Raw genomic sequence first — 24,308 nt, 5'->3', positions numbered from 1 at the left:
ATCATTGACAGGATAACTTAGAGGTAAATCCATTCCTGTTTTTTATGATAGTCTCTACAGAAAGTCTAGTTCTATTTAAGAACACATTTCTAGAGTTAAGATTCTCCTTTGGGCATTCCTGTTAATTTGATAAAATCGAACAATAATCTTTTTGTTCCTAATTCATGTTCACATACTCTTGATTCCTTTGGGGTGAAGTTCAACAAACAGAAAGAGCCCAGCTCCTCATTAGGACTGTTCAAAGAATTACACATTGTACTCAACCAGAGTCTGGGGAAATTATACAGATATCAAGAAGAAGACACAAAGATTCCTTTATTTTTAGGGAAGAGAGGCACTGTATGCAAATAATCAATACCTGTCCTCCTTTAAAGAATAAACTCTTACATAATACACACGTGGCTCTAAGCCTATACAAGGCCAGTAGAATTTTTCAATCATTCCAAAAGTGTAAACTCTATTTCTAAAACATTCAGGTAAAAGCGTTTACCTCCCTAAGCCTCAGAACTTCAAAGATACCCAATGCCCAAAGGCAGATGAAATGGGCAAAATTATTATAACTGAGTTTACTCAAAATTTTAACAAGTTTGTTTTACTTTATCTTACCTTATTTTTATTTGGCTTAAAAATGGGAAAGATGTATATATACGGCATGTATATACACATACATATTTTGTATTTGCTAAATACCAACAACATACTAAACCCCAAGCATCTTAAAATTAGATGCGTCCCTGTCTAGTAGGGTCACTGTGTATGGTTAAGGACAAATACAACATGCAGTAGAAAGAAGATAAGACCACAGAGCAAAAGGTGATGGATGATAGGAATTAATGAGCTGCTTTTAGTTGCCATCAATCTACATATATTTAAAACATGCTCAACACCTCTGGGCCAATTGCCATTAACATGCATTAAGGAAGTCCAATCTGGCTTCGCTTTAGACAAGTTGGGTATCAAGGCTGCTCTTAGTTTAAGACAAGATACAGGAATAAGACTCATTTTATGTCCTGTCATTGGTAATTCCGAGACTCACAGTCTGTCTCTCCAGAAGGTTGGGCTTTTTTAAAGAGAATACCCTATTTTGCGATTTTGACAGGAGAGCACTTTCTGATCATTAAAGAAGCAGGGGAAAAGAACTCTCATTTTAAGACGCTGGAGTTAAACTCCGATCATTTTGAGAGAGGCTCTAAAGCCAAAACTCTTAACAATATTTTCCAGCTTACAACAACCTATAAAAAAGCACATGTGCAGCAATAAAACAGAACAAGCAGCCATGAAAGGAACATAAAGAGTGACAGACGGACAGTTGTCCAACTTTCACAGAGAGCTCAGTAACATTAAATTTTGAGTGTTCCCTGGCATAGCGTACCAGGCTTCTCTCTCATTGGAAGTCAAGCGTGCCTGAAGGTGACAAGCTCTCAGCCCAAAGGACAGAACTGAGTAGAGGCAGCCACAGTGACTCTCTGACTAAGGAGCCCACCCTCATCTCTCCATTTTGATGAAAACCGATAGCTGCTTCCACAGCAGTTGGTGAAACTAATGAGGTTGTAAGGTCTTTTAAACTTTTCATCTCCAAGGACTCCCTGAAGTATCATGGGAAAGAGATACCAACCTATTTTGGACCTATGTGATTATCTGAGGGGTTAAGTTGGCCTCATTGTCCAAACACACAGGGAAAGACATCTACTTTGGGGATCCAAGATTTGGGCTTGGAATTTGACTCCAATATTAACTAATTGTGTAAGCCCTTGACTTTCTCTAAACCTTATGGTCTTCATCCATAAAATGGGACTGCTGCTCTTTAGCAATATTTAGGAGGCTGTTACAAAAGACTATGAATGATATATGTTAAATGCTCAGTGGATTATACAGGAGGTGCTTAATATAAGTCAGCCTTTTATTACCTATTTTAACTCCCTCTTTTCTTGTATGTTTCCTGATTTCTAAGCTTATAGAGACTCCATGATATAAGAATGAAGTCAGAATGCAAAGACAAGAATGTGCACACTTAGAAGATGCTTTAAGTTCACCTCTCTCCTGCAAATCATTTTTTTTCCCTTTAAGGTAGAAGGTTCTGGAGAGCAGAGTTTCTGAAAAGTGGCAAAATTTTTACCTCTGAATTGTCACAAACGGTCATACCAATAGCTAAGTATCCCATGCTGTAGAGATCAGGGTCCACCATTGGCACCAACCAAGGAAATATGGGCTATTTGCTTGCAAACAGCATGGAATCCAGAAGAAAATCTGAGCTATAGAACACGGACTCATCACCTGCTAGAGTTGAAAGGCTTTGGAGATGATTTTGTTTTATCCATTTATAGTACAACTTTTCTTTCTAATTTATACACTAACTTCATCCCTGCAAAGATGTGAATATGATTATTAGAAAAGACTATTCTTTAAATAAAAATATTTTATCATTGATGGGAGAGAAATTCAGAGCGGTTGAATAACTGATATGTCAGGTCAAGGACATCTTTATATGTGGGAATGGGGACATGTGTACTATAGGTAGAGAGAGGTTAAATACACAGAGTTCAGGTTCTAATCTAGCAGAACAAGCTGACCAGAGAATCAGGAGTGAATGGTGGGAAGAGTAAGGAGTGGGTGTAAATCAACAGCTGCTAAGGAAATTGCTCTCACTCACATTTGAAGGAGAAGGTTCTTGAGTCTTTATAATTACATGGTGCTAAAAGAAACTTGCTTCAGGGCAGGAGAATTTATTCTACCTCTCTGAGCTGAAGAATCTAGATGTGGACAAATAATGAAAGAAGCATCATCAAACTCTGTAGTTCAATGACATGACCCTCCTTATGGAGTCATTCCCCAACACATTTGTTTCCTTTGCATTCCAGATTAGCTGGCTTTTCCACTCAAGCATGTGTTTTGCTAGTTATCGAGACTTTACAGAATTTGGCTACCTCCCTAATTAACCTCAGTACATGAATAAAACTTGAAGTTTATTTTTAGCCAAGGGAAAGTCTGTGTGTAACTTTTACGACTTTACCCTTGTTCCCTGGTCTTTCTAAAACACAATCTGTAACAAAGAAAACTCCGTATTCAAGGGCCAATAATAGACTGTATATTAACTGTGGCATCTTTCAATAATTTTCATGTGAGTGGCTTTCAAAAAAATAATAAAAAAATAATAAAACAAGGTATTAGCCAGGGTTATGAAGTAAATCAACTTTGAAGTTTCCAGCCTGAACTTTCTGTACCTTGTCCTCTTTCCCTTCTCCAGCCACCTTACAAGACACAGTTACTCAGCACCCTCTCCCCAAGGCCCTCAGAAGTTGTCATCAATTTTGTACCCACTTTTTTTGAACAGTAAACCTTCTCCTTCTAAAGGGTGAAACATATGAAATTGCCAAGATTTTGACTAATCTTGATCAAGAAAAACGGTAATTGCAATATCGTTTAATCTAATAGTCGTGGCATCTTGTGCTTTATTAGTCATTGTGAAATGAAAAGAATAACCTTGTATTTAGAAGTGAAAGGAGCTTTAGATATGATAGAGCCCAGCACATCCAGGGTACATGCTGAGCCATTGAAACTCAGATTGGGGGAAGAAATTTGAAGAGCTGATATCATTACTTAGAGACAGAGCCTGACTAGATTCTAGATTTGACTTCTATCCCAATGCTCTTAACCTCCTTAACAGGGGTCAGCAAAATTTTTCTGGAAAGAACAAGAGATTTTTTTGCTTATACGGTGTCTAACATTGTAGCATGAAGGCAGCCACAGACTATATTTAAACAAATGAGTGTGGATGTGCTCCAACAAAACTTTATTTACAAAAACAGATGGTGGGCTGGATTTGGCATATAGGCTATAGTATGCCAAGCACTGCTCTGCAGAATTATTTGAGCTAACAATATCTGCAAATAGATGTGTGATAGTTTTGTGTATTGAGGACCTGTTCAAGTGTTCAGGGGTGCAAATCAGCCCAAAGATCTCACCCACCCTTCCATTCACAATGCTCTGCATTTTTCTTAAAATCAGTAACCAAAGAAGCCCAAAGTTGCTGGGATTTGCTTGTGGGCACCCAGGGGCTGCAGCTGCCTTAGTTTGTCATCTGTAAGATTAGATAAGGGATGGAAATAATACTCAAGTCTTAATTCCTTGATTACATCAACAAAATATATGCATACGAATACTTCTGATATGAGGAAAGAAATGTTTTAGAAGGTACTGTCGTTCAGGCTGGCTAAGCTATGGAATTAGATACAGAGGCTCTTTGGTGAAATTTTTATAGCTTTAGCAAGCATTTAGTCAGGCCCCTTCATGTGTTAGCTGAAAGTAACTTCATTATACTATTTGCATTTGGGGAAAAATATTTTGAATACAGGTACTCTTTCCATCTCTCCTGATAGCTAAGAAACTACTTCGGTTACATCTAGTTTCAATTTGGACTTGAGATGCATGGGAGAATGCTATTAAGCATTTTAAAAGACTTTATAGATCATATACTCTGGACAGAAATCTAAAATACATAAGGGAAGAATTATAATTATGTTATTCCAAGAAGGAAGACAAGTCTGCATACGTCAGGCATGATAATACTGTGATTGCAATCAACATCTCTGCATTAAATGGCTCTTTGTCCATCTGTTTATCTGCCTATCCATTCATTTAAACATGCAAATATCTAAACACCCATCTCCTACTATTTCGGAAGGCTCTGTACCAGGAGCTAAGGGATCTTTGTTAGGTGGGATGACTCCCTGCTCCGAGTGAGCTAAGGATGTAGTAGAAGGGCGAAGATAAGGTACAAAGACCACAATACAGAAAACTTAAGTACTTCTAAGTACCAAGCCAATATCTAGAGGAACTCCTTAAAGAGCAGCAAAACACAAAATAATCACCAGGAAGAGCTCTGAAATGCTCCTGTTGAGCTATAGACCAGGAAGAATCTGGAGTACATGCTATAGGTACCTGATACAGCACAATGGGATCAATATGCCTTTTTACCTCCAGATACCAAATGAGGCAACCTGTTTCTAAAAGGTAGGAGAGCTCACTGGCTACCATAGTTTGTCCTTAACCATGCTTGTTTTTTTTTCAATTACGTGGTATAGATGCTTCCTATGAGTAAGTCATATCAGTCTTAAAGAATTCTAAATCTGATTACTTTTATTTTATAATACTTTATACCCAACATTTTAGAGATGATTAGAAGTAAGAAATAGCTCAGTACAGTCAAAAGTGATCAAGGACATTCAAAAAGCTTATGTGATATGAATTTGTAGCAAAAGTCATTGGGAAGTTGAGAGTAATTACTGATATTATGAGTACCAGAAAAATGAATGAGAGATTCAAAGGAGACCTCACTACCAAAATTGAAGTTCAACCTAGGATTATTATTAGTGATTTTTATGGTACCATATTCTAATTCACTATTCACATTATATACCAAGTAGCCAATTTCTTCAGGTATATTGGTCACATATGCTGACTACTTGTGTTTACATTTTATGAAATTAAGCAAAATACCAGTGTCTTTTTGAATGGACCAAATTCTAAAATTCACGATTTATCTGGTTTCAAATGATATTTCTGCCAATAGAAGTAAAAGTACAATTCTAGACCAAGAGAAAACAACACCCAACATATGAAAACTTACCCTGGAGATGAACTGTCCTGTTTTCTCAGGTCCATTAAGCCAATCAACCAAGAGAAAAGAGAGCAAACTCCAGTGGTACTTACTTGCAGGTGATGGGGTACTGCATCCACTTGGAGGAGGGTGGCCATGAAGTCCATGGAGAGGAGGCAGGGAAAGTCCTCCGATGACTGGCGGAAAGAGTAATGGGTAGGGTGCAGCTGGATAGTGAGTCATGTGTCCATTCACTGCCGGGACGGGACATGTGTGGCTACTGGTGGTCATGTTTCAGGACTCACAGAATGGAAGGTGCTCTGAGGTGGGAACACATCACTTCAGGCCTTGAACCAAAGTTGGAGATGTCAATTCAGGGCAAGAGTTGAGTCTGAGTTGTGTTCTGGACCAAAGGCAAGACAGTTCAACAGATGACCTTGCTTCTTCCCAACATGGTTTTTCCACCTCTCATTTTGCTTTGCTGATGACAGGAAGGATCTCTTTTTTGTTCAGCTTCTCAGTTTAAGGCTGGGAAATGATATGAATTTAAAAGTCTGGAGCTGCTAATCCTGTAAGAAAAAAAAAGTGTGTGTATATTATATGTATATATATATATACATATATATATATATATATATAACACAAGTCAAAAATATTTTTCTCTTAATCAAGCTATTATTTGAAAAATCTCTATTATTAATCTATGTCTCCTATTCTCATTTGTTCCTTCTACACTCAACTACTTTAATATTCTTAAATTTCATATTCTAATATAGAACAAATTTTATGTACAAGTTCAAAATAACTCTATCTGATGCAAATAGCAATCTTTACCCACCGTCATTCCTATAATCTTCATCTTGCTTAACTTTTCTCCATGGCACTTAAACAACATGATCCATCACACCACACGTGAGAGTGTTTGTTTTTCTCTCTCTCCCCCGTTAGGATGTATTCACCAGGAGGGCAGTTTTATTTGTTTTGTTAACAGCTATGTTTAAAGCTCCTATAAGATTACCTGACAGGCAACAGATGCTCAATAAATATTCACTGAATGGTTGAATGAATGAATGAATGAATGAATGAATGAATGAATGAATGAATGATTTTCTTGCTTCTTTTAAAGAAATGGATTGTTTAATGTTGTCCTAACCTATGGTCTTCCAAGGTTTGTAGAATTCATATGAACAAGTTTGAATTTTAATGCAGCCATTTGGAATGACATACCCAACAAGATCAATATAATCGTGGAAGAAAACTGTAATCTAATGAAAGATAAGTAAGAGATACAGCCATCAAAGATCAATGAAATACTTTATATCAGTTCCTTATCATCAACAGTATACACATCACCCACACATCCATCTATCTATCCATCAATTGATCCATACAACCATCATCCATTTGTCCATCCATTTAATCATCCATCAGTCAATCAAATCCTAACTTACTATGATGTTGTAGGTGCTGATGTAGTCAGTAGACATAGATATATATAGTAGAACAATGCTAATGTTTTTCCTGCTCTCACGGAGTTTCTAATTTTAACAGCTCCTAATTGAGGTCATGTTGTTCAGCAGAGTAAAACTACCCTGTCCCCAAAAAAGGACAGTTTAGGGATGCTCAGCATTTATAATTCTTTGAGATTGGGAATGAAAGAAGACTGAAATAGATTCTTAGGTGGGACTTGCTGTGACTTTCATAGGTTTACCTTGGCAATATTCAGTAAAAGTCCCCAATTCTGGAGCTCACTGAATGGGAAGCCTCAAATATAAACCCATGTGGCACAAAGCAAGAACAATATCTCAAGGCAAGCATAAAGTAGTTGTTAAGAGCCTAATTCTAGAACCACACCGCCTAGGTCAAATCTTGGCTCTGTTCCTTGGACAACTACCTTACCTTTCAATATATCACTTTTTATTATAAAATTGGGATAATAATACTTCAGAGGGGTGTTACTTCAGAGGGGTGTTGTAAGGATTAAACGAGGTAATACTAAAAGAAGAACAGTACCTGGTGCAGAGTAAACGCTAGGTAAACAGTAAACACTATTTGTTGTAAACACATGTATCAGCCCATCAAATGATATGCTTCTGAGCACAAAGCTTTCTGGAATGGACAAGTGGCTTTGGGGTAAGGGCGGGGAGGAGAACACATCACAGTATTCCTAGGAAAAGGATATGAGAACTAAAACTTTTGTCATGGAAGAAAAGAAGAGATAGTAGGATCTAGATAAATTTGAGAACAAAGACTCATGAAAGCTTACTGATTTCTCAGTTTGTGAAGTTGCCAGTTTGGTTATTAAAACCCTAAAATGTTCTAATAAATAGCAACGTCCATTTATGTCTTTACCACGTGTCATGCACTTCACTTATGAGCTTAAAGCTGTAGCTCTTAGAATAGTCCCAAAAGGCAGTTATTATCATCTTTATTTTCTAGATGGGAAAACTAAGTCTCAGTGAGTTGAAATGACTTGCCCCAGTATTACAGTCAGTCTGTGGCTAAGCCAGGATTTGCACCTATATCTGCCTGGTTCTACCATCCCTGCTCTTTCCCTTCTACGATGTTGTGCATATATTTATACCGAGTCCCTTGTTGTCCTACTTGTACCCCACAGAGGAAAAAGTCCATGAGCAGTTGTGATGTGAGCGGCTGTCCTCACTTAGCTGACACCCTCCCCAGGGCATTGAATACTTGGTTTATTAATATTAAAAATGAACATCATCAACAGTCAGACCATATGGTCTCAGACTCCCTAGAACTCCACGGAAACTTACAAAGGAGACTACATTCCTGGGTCGCTTTTGTAACACACTTAACTCCAAAAGTGATGTCCCATCCATAATATCAATGTCCTTTTCAAGCTTTCAAAGCACAATTTGTTTCTCTGATGAAAAGAAAGTAAATGGACTATGAGAGGTGAATCCTTCCAGTGCTTTCTCTTCTAAAAATCACATACCATCTAATATATATAACACTTGTATTTTGTAGTTTGTACCAAATTAATTAGAAAATAAACAATGTCATTTAGTGTTTGCTGCATTTCCACTCAATTTGATTTTTAAATCACACACACAAAGCCCAGCATTGTTATAAATGGTCTTTTCTATTTCCATTAGACAAACTACCTCATTAACTGGTAGAGCTGACAGTTCAGCAAACCCACCCCCTCAGGGCACAATTCTTAGATTTTTAAAGCTGTTTGTTTGTTTTTACCAACCAGGGATTCTTTCTACCCTCAATATCCTTTATTTCTCTTTGCTTTCAAACACTGCAGATTTTCCGCATCCTGCCTGCCTGGTTGAAAGGTCTGGGATCATGTCTAGGATCTTTAAAAAAAAAAAAAAAAAAAATACTGATACTGATAATAGGCAAAAGAAAAAAAAAATCAATGTGTTGGAAAATCCTGTTATGTTGGTGGAAAACTGAACAGTCACTGGGTCTGTGTTCACATATGTGACTGATTAAGGCTATTCCTGGAAGCAGAGAATTTCCTTTGTTTCAGGGTTTTAGGGGAAAAAAAGATGGTCACTCGTATTAGCAGTGCTTTTTTTTTTTTTCTTTAAGCCTGATTTGAGTTTGGGCTCATTCAGAGTTCTTTCCTTCACCACCTGAGGGAAAGCAAACAGGAGCTGGGGTGGAAGAGGGGATGGAAGTGGGGACTGGGTCAGGAGGTCTTGGATCTACAACCCGTAAGAGTTCCCTAGGTATCAGTTTCATCATCTGTGAAAGGGGTCAAGAGAAGTGGAGTAGGTTTTAAATAAGTTTCTTCAACTGTGCTGTTCAGAAAACAAGTATTTTAGAAAAAGATACTATATGAAAAAATGCTGAAAATAACATTTTAGAAGAAAAAATAAAAAAGATTTTCAAATAACTGTTTGCATAGTTGATGTTTTTATGTAGTAGTCTGCCTTTAATGAATAGTGGAATGACAGGAGGTAACCTACCCACTAACTACTTAGCTCATAACATGACCATGCAGTGGCATAGGTCACAGAAATTAACATCTATTCTTGTATCTGTGAGATAACATTATCAATAAAACAGTGTATTTTCTCCAGTTTAATTTGTTAATGTTTTTGTTCCAATATAAGTTTTAAAAAATTACATTTTCCCTATTTCTTGTTACATTTAATTGCTGGAGGTTGGTTTTGTATTTATTTTAGCTTAAATTTTCCGGCCAGCTTCCAAGCTTATACTTCTAAACACATACTTAAAATTTATTTTATAAACATGATACTTAACACTTCAGTTTTTAAAAAGCCAAATAGTTCCTTTGGAACAGTGGTTCTCAAAGCAGAAACCCTGAACCAGCAGCATCAGCATCACCTGGAAACTTACTAGAAATGCAGTTTCTGTAGGCCCCACCAGAGATCTACGGAAGCAGAAATTCTCAGTGGGCCCAGTAAACCGTCTTCTAATAAGCCCTCCAGATAATTCTGATGCAGCTAAAATTTGAGAACCACTGCTCTAGATATGAGATTGGAAAATTTCTTCTGCAAAGAAAGTAAATATTTTAGATTGCTGGCTATATGGTCTCTGTCACAACCACTCAACTCTCTTTTGTAGCAACCTCTTAGGGCATAAAAGCAGCCACAGACAATCCATAAACAAGTGGCCATGGCTGTATTGCAATAAAACATTATTTACAAAACCTGCAACCTACCGAATTTGGCCCATGAACCATGGTTTGCTGACCCCTTCTTTAGATTAATAAAGAAAAACAGAAGCCTACCTTCCCCATCCTTAAGCTCTCCTCCCTACAAGCAACTACATCTAATTTTAGCTGGGCTTTTTTTCTGTTACTTATGTTTCTATGTAACATACTTAAACTATTTTTTTTTTATAATTTTGTAAACTTTTCTTTAATAATATCTATTGATTACTACTGTAAATATGATTTAGTTCTCTTAGGCTATTGCCTACAAATACGAAACTATCCTTCCTTTCTTACTCCCAACATATTTCATCACAATTTAAAAAATAAAAATTATTTAATCATTTACATTATTAGGTTTACATTATTATGACTACATATTGTTATAGCTGAGTGACATGATGTACTATGTTTACAATTCTTTTTTTATAAAACTTTTGGTTTTCCCTTGAGTTAATAATTGCTTTGTTTAATTTGATTTTTGGGGATCTATTAATAATTCTTTCCCAACTCTCTGACAATTTTGCAACATATGTCATATGATATATGAATACCACAATTGGGGACATTCCTCCTGTACTAGGACTGACTGGCTGCTTTCCTAGTCTCATACATAGATGTCAAATTAGGATTTTCTATTATAGGTTCTTTCTTTCTTTCTTTTTTTTTTTTGAACTCCCTTTCCTAGGGAGTTCATGTCTTCCTTTTTCTTGTCTTCCTTTTTCTTGGTTTACTTTGTCATCTTGGTGGCTTTTTTCCTAGGAGCTTTCTGAGAAATAGTGCATGGGAGGTAAATTTTTTGTGGCTTCGCATGTATTAAAATGTTTTTTATGCTACACTTCCCATCTGTTTGATAATTTGGCTAGGTATAAAATTGTGGATTGGAAATAACTTTTTAAATTAAAATTTTAAAGTATGTTGCACCACTTTTAAAGCTTTCTACGTTGCTTTGGGAATTTCTAATACTATCGTTTTCTTCAGCTCCTTTGTGTGTGACATTTTTCTTTTTCTGGAAGCCTTTATAATCTTCTGTTTATCCCTTATGGATTTTCTCCTACATTGTGCCACACACTTGGTAGAGGTCTTTAATCTCATGACTCATGTTCTTCTGCTAGGAAAAAATTTATGCTTTTTTTTGATAAGACATATTTTGTCCTTGCCTTTTGGAAATCTTATTAGTAGTGGACTTCCTGAATTGATTCTCTAATTTTATTATATTTTCTCTCATATTATACTTCTTCATCCATTTATTTTACTTTCTGCAATGTATCTTCACCTTTAACTTCCAATTAGTCTATTGAATTTTATATTTATGCTATCATATTTTTAACATTTAAGAGTTTCTTTTTCCTTTATGTATACTTTTTTTCATGGATGCTTCATCTATTCTGAATATCTTCTAGGATATTAAGAATAATTTTTTTAACTGCTCTCTACATTGACTGTTTCTTTTCACTTTTTTCTATTGTTTTATTACCTTTAATATTATATGCATCTCTCAGTTGTATTGTCTGCCCAATTCTAGAAATGTCCATTTATATCAAAAATGCAAAACTTATTGCAAGCTCTGTTTTCATGAGCAAATCTTGTCATGAGGTAAGTGTCATGAAAAATTGATCTAACTGGGACTTCTCTTTGTGGGACTTCCCAAATGTTAGTTTCAGATTTTTTATTTGGGGGTTTGAAAGGCATCAGAATATGCCACCTTGCAATATGACAGTAGGCGTTCAGTAAATGCCACCCCAAAATATGTTCCTTTGGTATATTGATTGTTTTGAACTGCAAGCACTTAAAAATACAGCAAAAGCAGGGAGAGACTTTCTTTGAACTCTCATAATCTACGTAAGGACCGATCCTCCAAAAGGAACTCAATTATCAGAGTGTCATCAACCAGTGAAGATTGACTCTTATCACCAGAGAGGAGAACCTAGTCAACATCATACCAAGACACTTTGTCGCAAACTATCATACCTCCCACTTATTCGGCTAAGGGCTCATTCATCTTTTTTAAAAAATCATTTACTTCCCACTAAGAAGCTCCATACCTCCACCACCTTCCCTATTAAGAATCCTGAATTCTAAGCCACCTTGGGAGTTATTCATTTTTCCTCTTGGCATCTTCCATGTAAACATGAGGTATACATTTTAATAAACTTTTGTTATTTTTCTCTTGTTAATCTGTCTTTTATTATAGATGTTTTGGCCAAGAACTGAGAATAGTAGAGGGGAAAATATTTTTCCTTCCCTACAGGTTTTTTGGTAACTTCACTGAGAAATCCTCTAACATTCTGCCTGGAATGGGGAGGAAAGCAAAAAGCTTATTGAAAAGACTTGTGGTAGTTGAATGGAGGAATAGTGCTAGAGCTGACTGTGGGCTTACTATTAAGTATGTAGCCTTTTACTTTTTCCTCCTGTTTTCAGTTTAACACTACCTCCCCACTTGACATTTATACTTGGTGTCCAGAACTCAGTAACCTTTCTAGTTCAATATCTTCAAAGAATAGACTTACCTTTTCTACAAGGGTTGGGTTGCAGCAATCATCACGATGTAACAGGTGGAGGAGTGACTTTAACTGCTCCTTTTTCAGAATGTAACCAATCTTCCTATATCAATTATCACCGCCAGCTTTCAGGATATCTGGTACCTCTCTGGACTGTCCAAAATCCTACAGCTTGCAACTCCTTGCTTCTCCTTTGCATCTCCTCTTTTAGGCACTTAAGATTCTGCTTTCTGCACTTCGCTATTTAATTCATTACTGACCATGTACTTTCCATCTTCAAAAAATGTTGCTGCCATTTCTCATCTGCAATTAGCACCACTCATGATCTTTTTAACTTTAATGGTTTGTACTCTTTACATATACTTATTATCATTTTAGTAAACATTTGGGAGGGAAAATGCATGTTATTAATCTATTATATTTCACTAGAAATTCATTAAATTTTTAAAAAGTAACTAGTGGTCGAACAAGTTTGGGAAACCTAGATTGGATGACTCCTTATCTTTTCCAGCTCTAAATTGCTTCTTTGAAAAGGGACTTAAAAAATAATCTAAGAACTAAGGGTTCACTCAAGAACCCAGCAGAGATAAGGTTAATTCAATCGACATTTAAATTGTTAACCCTATATGGCAAGAGAAAGACACTAATGGCCCCAATCTGAAATTGAACAAAAAAGTGATATTTTGTTTGCCGTCATGAACATGCCATGGGACGTTTTCAAATGCCTTCTACTAAAAGAAAGAGAGAGAGAGAGAGAGAGAGAGAGAGAGAGAGAGAGAGAGAGAGAGAGATTTGACCTACATTAACAGGCATATTGGATAATTAGAAATGCTATTTAATGCATTGATGACTTGATATGTGCTTTCTTGAAGACTCTAAGTTGGAGAGAGGACTCTTGTTAGAGGTTGTCTTGAGACCCAGGAACAAAACACTTTAATATGACAAGAAGTGTTAATTTTACACTGTACTGGCTTCAAGTATAATCAAAGCAACAAAATACGCAAAAGTTTTGGAGAAAACACTGTATCCATTTCCTCTTACTAAAATGTAATGACACCATGGCTGTGTGGTTAACATTAAAAAAAGGCAGAAGTGTACAAAAGACAGATTTAAACTTTTTTTTTTTTTTTTTGTATTGGAGCATAGAAAACTCTCCTGAATTTCTTTAGCTGACTTAGAATTTGTTGTGGGGAAATCTTTGCTTCAATAGACCCTACATGCATAGTCTTATTTTTCCAGTTTATTTTAGCTCAGACCTTCCTATTTATTTAAGGCATTGGTTCCAGGTAATGCCACTTAAAATTTTTCAAATGCATTCAGCCAAATACCTGTTTTCAGCAAAAATGCCAAACTCAGCACAAATCTTGTCAGTTGCTTTCACTGCTATTCTTGATAGAAAAGAAACATGGCTCTAAAGGTGTCAGTTTTGCATGCCTGGTAGTTTTGCAGCCTTTCTTATATCCATCATCTTCATCATAAATATTACTGATAAAATTATGTTCAACTTAAACCAAAGAGAAACCACAATGAGTAACTTAAACTTGACCAAAAAGAGATATTTCTTACCTTCTTTTAATTGAATTTGGGAATGAAAGAGATAGAAGAGAGTCATTTAGAGGAAATAATGTAGTCAAAAGAGTCACTTAGACCACCAAATGAGCATAGAGTGAAATCTGAATCACTCCTCTGCATCAGGAGGAGGTCATTTGGCACATTAAAGAGCTATTTTTAAAAGCATATACAAAAGGTTCCTGTATTCCTTTTATGCCATTTTTATAAGATTCCATCTGCTAAAGACACACAAAGTGAACATATGACTTTCGGAACATAACAAACAGAAATAGACATACAGTAGAATATATAAAACTCTAAGATTTTAATTTCATAAATTATGAGAGCAGTAATGTAAATATGGGTTTTTAGGGAGTCAATACTCAATCCAAAGTTACTATAATACTAGTATGACACACAATTCCTGAAGACCTTATACCTAAGGTCTTTCATATAGATTCTGAGACAAGGTATAGAGTGTGTGTTGGACAAAATATCTGCCAGTACCACTCCATGTTTTTGAGAAAAGTATCCACAGGTAATGCCTTGTACAATGGTTACCATGTTTTGTATCATGGTACCAAGCCAAGCAAAATGACTGGACTAGAGTTTGGTTTTTCAAGAGAAAGTCAGCCATCTATAGTCTGGATAGTGGTCTATGATATAGCCTAGAAAAGTACTCTTGCCAATGGGAATCTCTATATTGGATGGTTACCCATCTATCCTATCAGCGTCTTACTATTGATTGGTTTTAGAACGCTCAGTGCCCTAAGAAAGACAGAGAGAAGACTGGCATACAAATAGGAAGATACACAGAGCCATTGGCAGAAGCCATGAGGCTAGAGAAACCATGAGTGAATACGAGACATGACATAGAGAAGAGCACAGAACCAAGTTATTGATAAAAATAGATGAAAAGAGTCACAATACATGCAATAGTGCTTCTAAGGTTGGCTTTATTGTCAAAAACAGCATTCTGAATTTTTGGAGGCCTATGCCTTCAACTATTTAACTATTTTGTATTTTTCCTTACTTTTTCCTTACTTTTCTTTACCATACAACAAACTTGCAAAATGTATCTCTAGGCCTCAGATCCCAGAAGAACCTGATTAGCCTAGTACTTAATTAAATCTGCCCTTTTTGGAAAGATAAAGTGACCAGTTTTCAGTTGACTGAGATAACATCACTAGGGAAATGTCAATTTCCATGTTGAGATTAAGATTTCTATAATATTATCAAGTGCGATTTGTAAGTGTCCATTCATAAATGGCACAGTGCTGGGAAAGAGCTAAAGAAAGAAACACATTTGAGATCCTGGGATCCTTGCAGTTCATCATTAAACGTGGAGATTATAAAAATAGAGTTATTATACCTTGCTATAGTCAAACTCAGTATGTATGCATATCCATTGTTATTTGAAAATAAATTCACAGCATACTCCTTTATTCATTTCATAAAAGGCAAATTCATATAATAGAAGTACTAATGGGGTCCCCAAAGCAGTGAATTTAAAAAATAAGTATTTAATATTAATATTTAAATATTATAACATGCTTATAACTTTTGGGCAAATACCTAGTCTAGAAATTGAGGTCTAGCTATAAATGTACTTTTGACAAATTTATACACTTGCCTTTATAAAATCAATACAACAAAAGAACAAGAATTTTCAAAGCACATTTGGGGTATTTGGGTTGGTCAATAAATGAAATAGTCACATGGTTTTCACCTTAATAAAGAATTGGGACTGTCACAGCTGCCACAGAACACCTGGACACCTTATACATAGGTTGCCCATGTCCACTCTAGGTCTATGCAGGTTCTTGCACTAACATTTGGTCTCCTCACTTATATGAACTGGATTAAGGGTACATTAGGGAGCTTCTTTGATGACAAGCAGGGTCTTGAATTATCTTGCTGCCTCATATCCATTGGACTATATGTGGTACTTGGACACTCTCATTTACATCAATTTCTCAGTGGGACAGAATCCCTGTCACTTAACGAACTCTAACCCCCAGCACCTTCTAGCTAAGGTCAAGCTACTCTACCTAGATCTTGCCAGTTGCTTTCTCCCTAATGGCTGGATCTTATCCCTATGCTTCCAGATGCTAGCTTTTTGTTTATGTCAAAGTGGAGAGGCAAGCAATCTGCAACTAACACCACACAGCCCTAATTTTCTTCCGATTACCACCTTTGTCTTCAATATTCAAGCTTGGCTCATACTCCATTTATACTGGGCCCTCTCAGAGAGGGATCTGTACCCATTTTGTACACTGTGTATCATTCTATGTCATACTCTGTATCATACCCTTAAGAACAAGGTCTATGGCCAGATAAATTACTATAGCTCAGATCTGTCCCATGTTCTTTTCATTCAAGTCATTTTTACCTTCTGAGGTAGAAAAAACAAACAAACTAGTATTCAGTGGCTTTCTAAAAATGGGTTAGAAATACGTCTGGATCTTTGATCCCTCAGTCTCCAATGGCTGGGCAGGGCCTGAGGGTGGAAGAGGTGGGACAGAACACTTGATTCAATGCATTTATCCATTAGCAGACTCCTGTGGTTACTATCATGACCCAGGCAAATATTATTGTTCTGTGTGTAGCATAATGTGAAGGAAAATTGGAAAGTATCACATTAAAATTATAACACTACAGAGGGAAGGCAAGATCAAATAAACAAATACACATTTTTCAGGTGTGGAAAAATTCATAATTTCTTTAAACTAGTTTGATTGAACTCTAAATCCCTATTTTGCCAGATAGTGGGGAATTCAGTTTGTTGTTTTTAGGGCTTTCCCCATCTTCCATGGTTATGCAAAGGAGCTGGGGTCTCAGGCAACCAAAACATTGGGGGTGGGCTATGAGAAAAATGTCAGACAATAACAAGCAGTCGAGAGGTTGCATAGAAATCAGAACTCTTCAAAACAGCTGGTGAGAATATAAAATGGTGCAGCTGCTTTGAAAAACAGTTTGATAGTTCCTCAAAATATTAAACATAGAGCTACCATATGACCCAGGAATTCCACTCCTGGGTAATATACAAAAGAAAATTGAAAACATATGTCCATGTAAAAACATGACTATTCATAGCAGAATTATTCATAGTAGCCAAGAAGTGTAAACAACCTAAGTGTTTACCAACTAATGGATAAACAAATGTGGTCTATCCATATAATGGAGTATTATTTGACCATAAAAAGAAATGAGTATATGTTAATGATACATGCTCCAACATGGATGGACTTTGAAAACATTATGCTAAGTAAAAGAAGCCAGACACAAAAGGCTACATATTATGTGATTCCATTTATATGAAATGTCCAGAATAAGCAAAGCCCTAGTCAGAAAGTATATTAGTGGTTGCGAGGGGATAGAGGATAGGAAGGAGTCAGGAGAGACTCTTAAAGGGGATGGAACTTTCTTTTTTATAACATGATAAAAATATTCTGGAATTAGATAGTGATGTAATGGAATAACTTTGTTACTATAACAAGAACTACTAAATTATACATCTTAAAAGGGTGAATTTTACATTATATAAATGATATCTTGATGATTAAAAAAGAGAAATAAGTATGAAAATCAATCAACCTACCCACCAATAGAGGCCTCGGTCCACACAGGTTCTACTGATATATGACCAAGGTCTGAGCCTAGATCGACCTGTTCATCCAGCTTTGTTGGTCTCTGTGCCCTGGGTACAGGTTCTAGCTTCCCCAGGGTACCATGTAACCATTTCCCTTTGGAAGGACACACCTCCAGAGAGCTCTGTCAGGGTCAGGTCTGAGTCCTCACTACTCACAGGTCCCATGGACTCCTGTTCTCTGCTCATCTTCAAGGAACTTTCTTCTTGCTTCTTATACATTTTCTTAAATTCTTAAATTCAGTATTTTCAATGTTCTTATCTACTTTCATTTTGCCTGAATGGGATTTTGTCAATGAACTTCATCTGTTACTTAAAATATATTCAACGTTTTCCAAAAAAAGAATTGACCAAGGTATTTATACACATAAAACTAGCTCTGCAAAGAGGTATGTACAAGAATAGGTACTAAGAAAACTGGGGAGATGAAAGGACAAAAAAGAATGATGAGAATTACACATTTTTGAGCCAGTGGGGACCATGAAGAAAGTCAGGAGGAACAGAGTGTTGCGGACCTACAGCCCTACATTAACGTGCATATGACATTATCTTAGTCCATTAAGGCTACTATAACAAAAGACCACAGACTGGGTAGCTTACAAACAGCAGAAATCAATTTCTCACCATTCTGGAGTCAGGAGCATTCAAGATCAAGGTCTAGCAGCATCACATTCTGGTGAAGTACCACTGCTTGGCTCATAGCTGGTACCTTTTTGTTGTATCCTCACATAGTGAGACAGACAAGCTAGTTCTCCGGGGTCTCTTTTATAAGAGCCCTAATCCCCATAATGAGGGCTTTGCCCTCATAACCTACCTAACCACCGAGTAAAGGCCTCATCTCCTAATACCATCATCTTGGGGGTTAGGATTTCAACATATAAATTTGGTGGAAGGAACACACAGCCAACCAGACCATGGCATACATGAAGTTAGATCTCGGTGGAACAGCTGCCCTAAACCAGCTGTGGTAAATGGAATAAATACCCCCCAAAGTGTCCATATCCTAATTCCTGGAACCAGAGAATATTACCTTATATGGCAAAAGGGACTTTACATGTGTGATTAAAGTTAAGGATATTGAAATGGGGAGATTATCCTGGATTCTCCAGGTAGCCCAATATCATTGCAGGGGTCTTTGTAAAGGGAAGGCAAAGGGAAATTTGATTATAGAAGCGAAGAAGGTGATGTGATGAAGGAAGCAGAATTCGGAGTAATATGCTTTAGAGGTAGTGGAAGAGACCAAGAGACAAAGAATAGAGTCCGTCACTAGAAGTTGAAATGGCAAGGAAACAGATTCTCTCCTCAGAACCAGAAGGAACCAATTTTGCTGACATCTTGACTTTAGTCCAGTGCAACTGATTTTGGACTTCTGACCTCCAGAGCTGTAAGAGAATAAACGTATGTGGTTTTAAACCACTAAGTTTGTGGTCATTTGTTACAGCAGCACTAGGAAACTAATATACCAGCCCACTAGGAGTCTCAAAGGATCTGGTGAAGAACATGCACCACAAACACTGGCATATTACTTATCCTGGCCCCAACAGCCAGTTGGGGTAAAACAGAATTTCATCCCCTCTGGAGGAAAAACCCAATGTGCGGTGTTGGTCAGGGAGAGAAACTTGAAGATGCTCACTACTGGTCTATTAAAATTCCCTTCGAAACTGAAACAGAGATGAAGCCAGTGATGTCAGTTTTAGAGATGTGGGTTTTAGAAGAGTCCAGGGGTCAGTGTCGTGTCAGAAGAAGAGGCAAGAGTGTGATATTTTGGGGATGTACAACCATTCCTGAATAAGTGTGTAAAATGTGTATTTGACAATTTTGCCTTTCTGCTATGTCATGGGAAAACTGTACAAGATCATTTATTTATCTGCAGCCTCAGAGCTTCTGTGGAAATTGCCAGAGTCTGGACACATGTGATAGAGCTGTTTAACTTGAAATGAATATGAAGGAGGCAGTTAAAGGAAAAAATGAGAGGATTTGTGCTTGCATGTGTTTGTAGAGAAAGTCTGGAACAAAAATAGCAAATCTCATGTTTTTGTTTGTTTTTTACTTTTTTATTGAAAAATTTACTTAAGTGTCTTAAAATGATCGTACCTATGGTTCTCAAGAGGCTTTGGAGTAGAAGAAAGAAAAGGTGGCAACTTCTTTCCTGCAAATAAAGACCTGCCTGAAATAACTTATCTTATTCTGTTTGGGAGAAAATATAAAGATAGTACCTAGAAGGAAAACGAAACACTTAACCATACTTGAACACAAAAATTTAGTCCCCGACATTAGGGAATGGGTTATTTCCTTTACAAGTTATCCAAAAGCTTTTTTTCCCTAAGACTGGCAGTTTTGTGTGGCCGCGATCCCAACAGAGGACGCTCTTTCTGCCTCTTCATCTGTTTGTCAGTGAGACCCCTAAAAGATGGTTGGCTAAGCAAGAGGTCCAATCTCAAAACTGCTTTGCTCACCTCATCTGAATGGAAACAACATGGATAAAATGTAAAACCAATATAAGAAACCTACCAAGTGGCACTTTTCCTTCAAGGCAGTGATAGTAAATGGCTCGACAATTTAAGCAGATTATGCTGTTATTACTCAAGATATTTTTAGAACACATTTTTGGAAGAGAACAACACTAGAGGTAATGTAACAGAGATATTGCTATGTACTCGCCAAATCCCATTTCCTTTTGCTTTCAGTGACACAGCCAGACAATATTTCCCACTTCCCCTGCAATTAGGTGGGGACACGTTTGGGCTCTGGCCAGAGAAATGTGGGTGGATATCATGTATGCCACCTCTGGGCTCCATCTCTGTGTTCCTCAGACCTCTTGTGGAATCCTTCATGCTCTCTTCCCTTACAATTGCTGGCTGGATGCACAGGGTCGAATACCGAATTCTGATGACTTAGGCAATAACAAAGCCACCATACAGAAGGAGCCTAGGTCCCTAAATGACTGTGTGGAGCAGACCTATTGACCTGCATTAGATTGTGACATTAGTGAGAAATAAATTGGTATTGAATTAAGGCACTGAAATTTGTAAATATATGTTATAGCTAGACTGACTAACAAAGCCATTGATTACATAAAAATAATCAATTCACGACTTTATATTTGAACTTCCATTTTTCATTCCCAACTCTTCCCTGTCCCTATTGACTAGACTTTCATCTGAAATTTCATTTTTAAAGTAAATCTATACCAAGTATGAAGAATGACCACGTTCCTAAATAAATTAATGCTACAAAGGCAATTAAAAAGAAAGATAATTCTGAAGAAAATTTGATCATTAATAGCACCATTGAAATAGGTCTATAGTTTCTCCAAGGATCATCTTTAAAATCACTGACACTCATTTGAATACATAAGAAAGTTTATAAGAGATTGTAACATAGTAAGAATTCAAGCCATGTGATTATTATAAACAATACTTTTAAATAATTACCATTTTAATAATCACAGCATTTTAATAATTAAGGCGTGGTTTGTTTTTAATTTTGGTGTAAAGTGATGATGTGATCACTGGGTAAAATTATGGTAATCTAGTTCCCAGAAAAAATAGGAGGATGAAATTTCATAAGAAAATTACCAGCCAAACTATCAACATAGTTTGGCTGGGAATGCATGAGCTCTAAAGTGTCTTATTTATATATGTGTTTGGGCAGAAAGTTTAAAGCATTTAACTTCAATTGAGCAAATATCACATTATGGGATAAAATGCCATTTATCAACTGTTGCATTCTTTCAAAGTTAACATATCCGCATGTGGGAAAACTTATTAATTAAGACTGTATCAAAGTATAGACAGTCTGGATAAACACTAGTCTGCTGCATTAAGTTCTGGCATGTTTGATTAAAACTGGTAGGCATGTTGTTTTGTGAATTCACACTTGGCAAATAAAGAGGTGGCTCTTATTCTAGGAATCAAGTGATTTTATTAAAGCTAAGGTTAGAGGCAAGGGTGAAGTCTTCTTTTCACTGAATCTCAGTTTCCTGATTTATAAAACAGGGATAACAACAGCACTTAGCTCACAAGTTTGTAATAGGGATCAAATGAGTTCATGTACGTAAAGTACTTAGAACTGCAGCTGGCACCTAGGAAATACTAATTATTATTAATATTGTTGATCCCATGAAAATGCCTGCTAACTTGAAGCATGGTTGATTTATTGAGTAAGCTAGTTCATAGCTTGAAACAGAACAAAACACGTTTCCCTCATATTTCTTTCCAGCAAATAACCGATTGTCTCCTATGTTATTTATCCATCCATCTATTTATATCAGATGGTTAAGTACACACAAATACATCATATGTTTTTTAAAAGTCAAAATTCTTGACTTAAAAATCAATTTAGGAAATTTCTTAAGAAAATGACCAACGTATGAAAATGGTCATTATTGCCTTCTGACTTTACAAGCACCTGCCATACTCTCTAGCCAGACTGACTCCAGCTTTTCTGCTGGCCACCTAGTCAAGAGTTTCGCTGGAAGGCCTACTGCATTCTGAACTATTGTGTCACTCTAGCAATCTGTGGGAGACAGCACCTCTTTTACCCCTGTTCTCGTTAAGACACATCCTGTTTCTCTATTGCTTAAACTGTATTTTCAGGAGGAAAAAAAAAAAAATCAGCCTAAAAATTCCTCTGGGCCAAAACACAGCCTTGGGCATCTTATGCTAAGAGGGACTCAAAAAATCCGGTTGAAGCATTTTTTAAAAAATCTGTTGTAAGGAGGAGAGCGTCTCCGTTTAGATTCTGTGCATATTTTTATAACTGTTTAATTTTTTTCCTTGTGGACAAGCACTTAAAAATAAAAAATTAAGTGAAAACCCCAAATGACCCTTTTTGTTGTTGTTGTTGTTTTAATTGGTGCAAGAATCTGTGCGATCTCAGAGTCACTTAAAATGCAGGGAAATTAACAGCAAGAAAGCTCTCACTGGTGATGTGAATGAATGGCCACATTTCCATGACATTTTACTGCATTCACTCAAACAGATGGGATTCCAGGGCTAACTGGCCTCTGTTGAGATGAATGAGATTCCACAACTATTAGCACATTGGCATAGAAATGGGTCGGATTCAGTTGCAGAGGCATTCTTACAGAAACAAAGAAGATCACAAAGCTATCCTGTCTCCAGTGCCCATCAATGCAGACCTCATTCGTTATCGAATCCCATTCATTCCAGCTAAAGCTATATTCAATATCAGATGACATTCTCTAGTCACCACCTGGAAATCCTGAGGACCTGATCAGCTATTAACTACCACTGATGCTGATGTGGCTGCTTTGGCTATAGAAGACCAAACAGCACTCTCACAAGTGGTGATACAAGTCAAAAAAGCACCAGGCAAAAATCAAACAGGCAGAGAAAAAGCAGACTCACTGATAAGCAAATGGACTAGGGCCTCCTGTGCTGGCAAAGGTCAGGCAAGCCATTGAAATTCAATGAAGGGGGTTTTAAGTTAAGGAAAACAGGCAAGCACCAGGGAACCTATCTTGTAAAAAGGCTGGGGACCAATGCCCCCTGTCCTATAGAAAGAAGCCAGCAGGGGGTATGCTTTGCAGATGGACTGGGGTAGCACACAGTTTGCAGAGCACATCTGGCACACAGGTGTATGGCCTGTATTCCTAAACCAGCCATCAACAGTCATGTGCAAAGAGTCCTATTGCTCTTTTGGGTGGAAAGCAAGAGGAATTATAGCTGAGAGATCATAATGCTTTCCAGAAAAGAAAAAAAAGTATGGGTGCCTGCCAAAACACTCTTCCTCTAGCAGATTATATTTTTAATCCACCTACTTAATTAACTAGCTCCTCAGTGGATCAAATGATATTAGTGAGTTAGAGTAATATTGCCACTGGAGCAGCCATTTAATTCTGGCAACTCTAAAGCAAATTATTTCATAAATGGATAGTTTATTCAATTCAGTTCAGTTCCAATTCAATTCTGAGCCCCTTCTATGACCAAAGAACTGAGCAAGACCCGTGGGAGAACAGAGAGAGGGAGGAATGATCCGTGCCCACAGTTTAATAAAGGAATGGTGACCATTCATGAATTATAGCAATCTAATATAAATAAAGTGTATGTGTTTTGGGGGGTATGGTAAGAGGAGAGAGAACTGTTCAAAGGGAGAGATTACTTTCATGTGTAGGAAAGCAGGAAAGACTTGGAGTAGAGGGCATGAAAGATGAATACTGAAAGTTACAAAAAGGAATTCACCAGATAGACATGATGGATTACAGAAATATTTTGGGAGTTAGAACAGTCCAGTTGAGACAGAATATAAAACATATATAGAGAATGCAGTGATATAAATCTAAACTAGATGATGGTAATGAGAATGGATAGGAGGGGAATGGATATGAGA

At 36.9% G+C, this 24,308-nt stretch overlaps 1 protein-coding gene across 1 annotated transcript in view; it reads right to left on the bottom strand.

Moving 5' to 3' along the window:
- Nucleotides 1–24,308, bottom strand: part of RARB (retinoic acid receptor beta) — a 531,514-nt gene that overhangs the window by 356,623 nt on the left and 150,583 nt on the right. The window contains exon 3 of the mRNA XM_081071630.1: nt 5,710–6,165. Coding sequence (XP_080927756.1) covers nt 5,710–5,887 — 178 coding nt within the window. The 5' untranslated portion in view covers nt 5,888–6,165. The remainder of the gene's footprint in view (nt 1–5,709; nt 6,166–24,308) is intronic.

This window comes from Rhinolophus hipposideros (assembly GCF_964194185.1).
Source record: "Rhinolophus hipposideros genome assembly, chromosome: 14".
In the NCBI taxonomy this organism is placed as follows: Eukaryota; Metazoa; Chordata; class Mammalia; order Chiroptera; family Rhinolophidae; genus Rhinolophus; species Rhinolophus hipposideros.
Note: the sequence above shows the minus strand (reverse complement) of the source record. Positions and strands in the feature narration are given on the sequence as shown.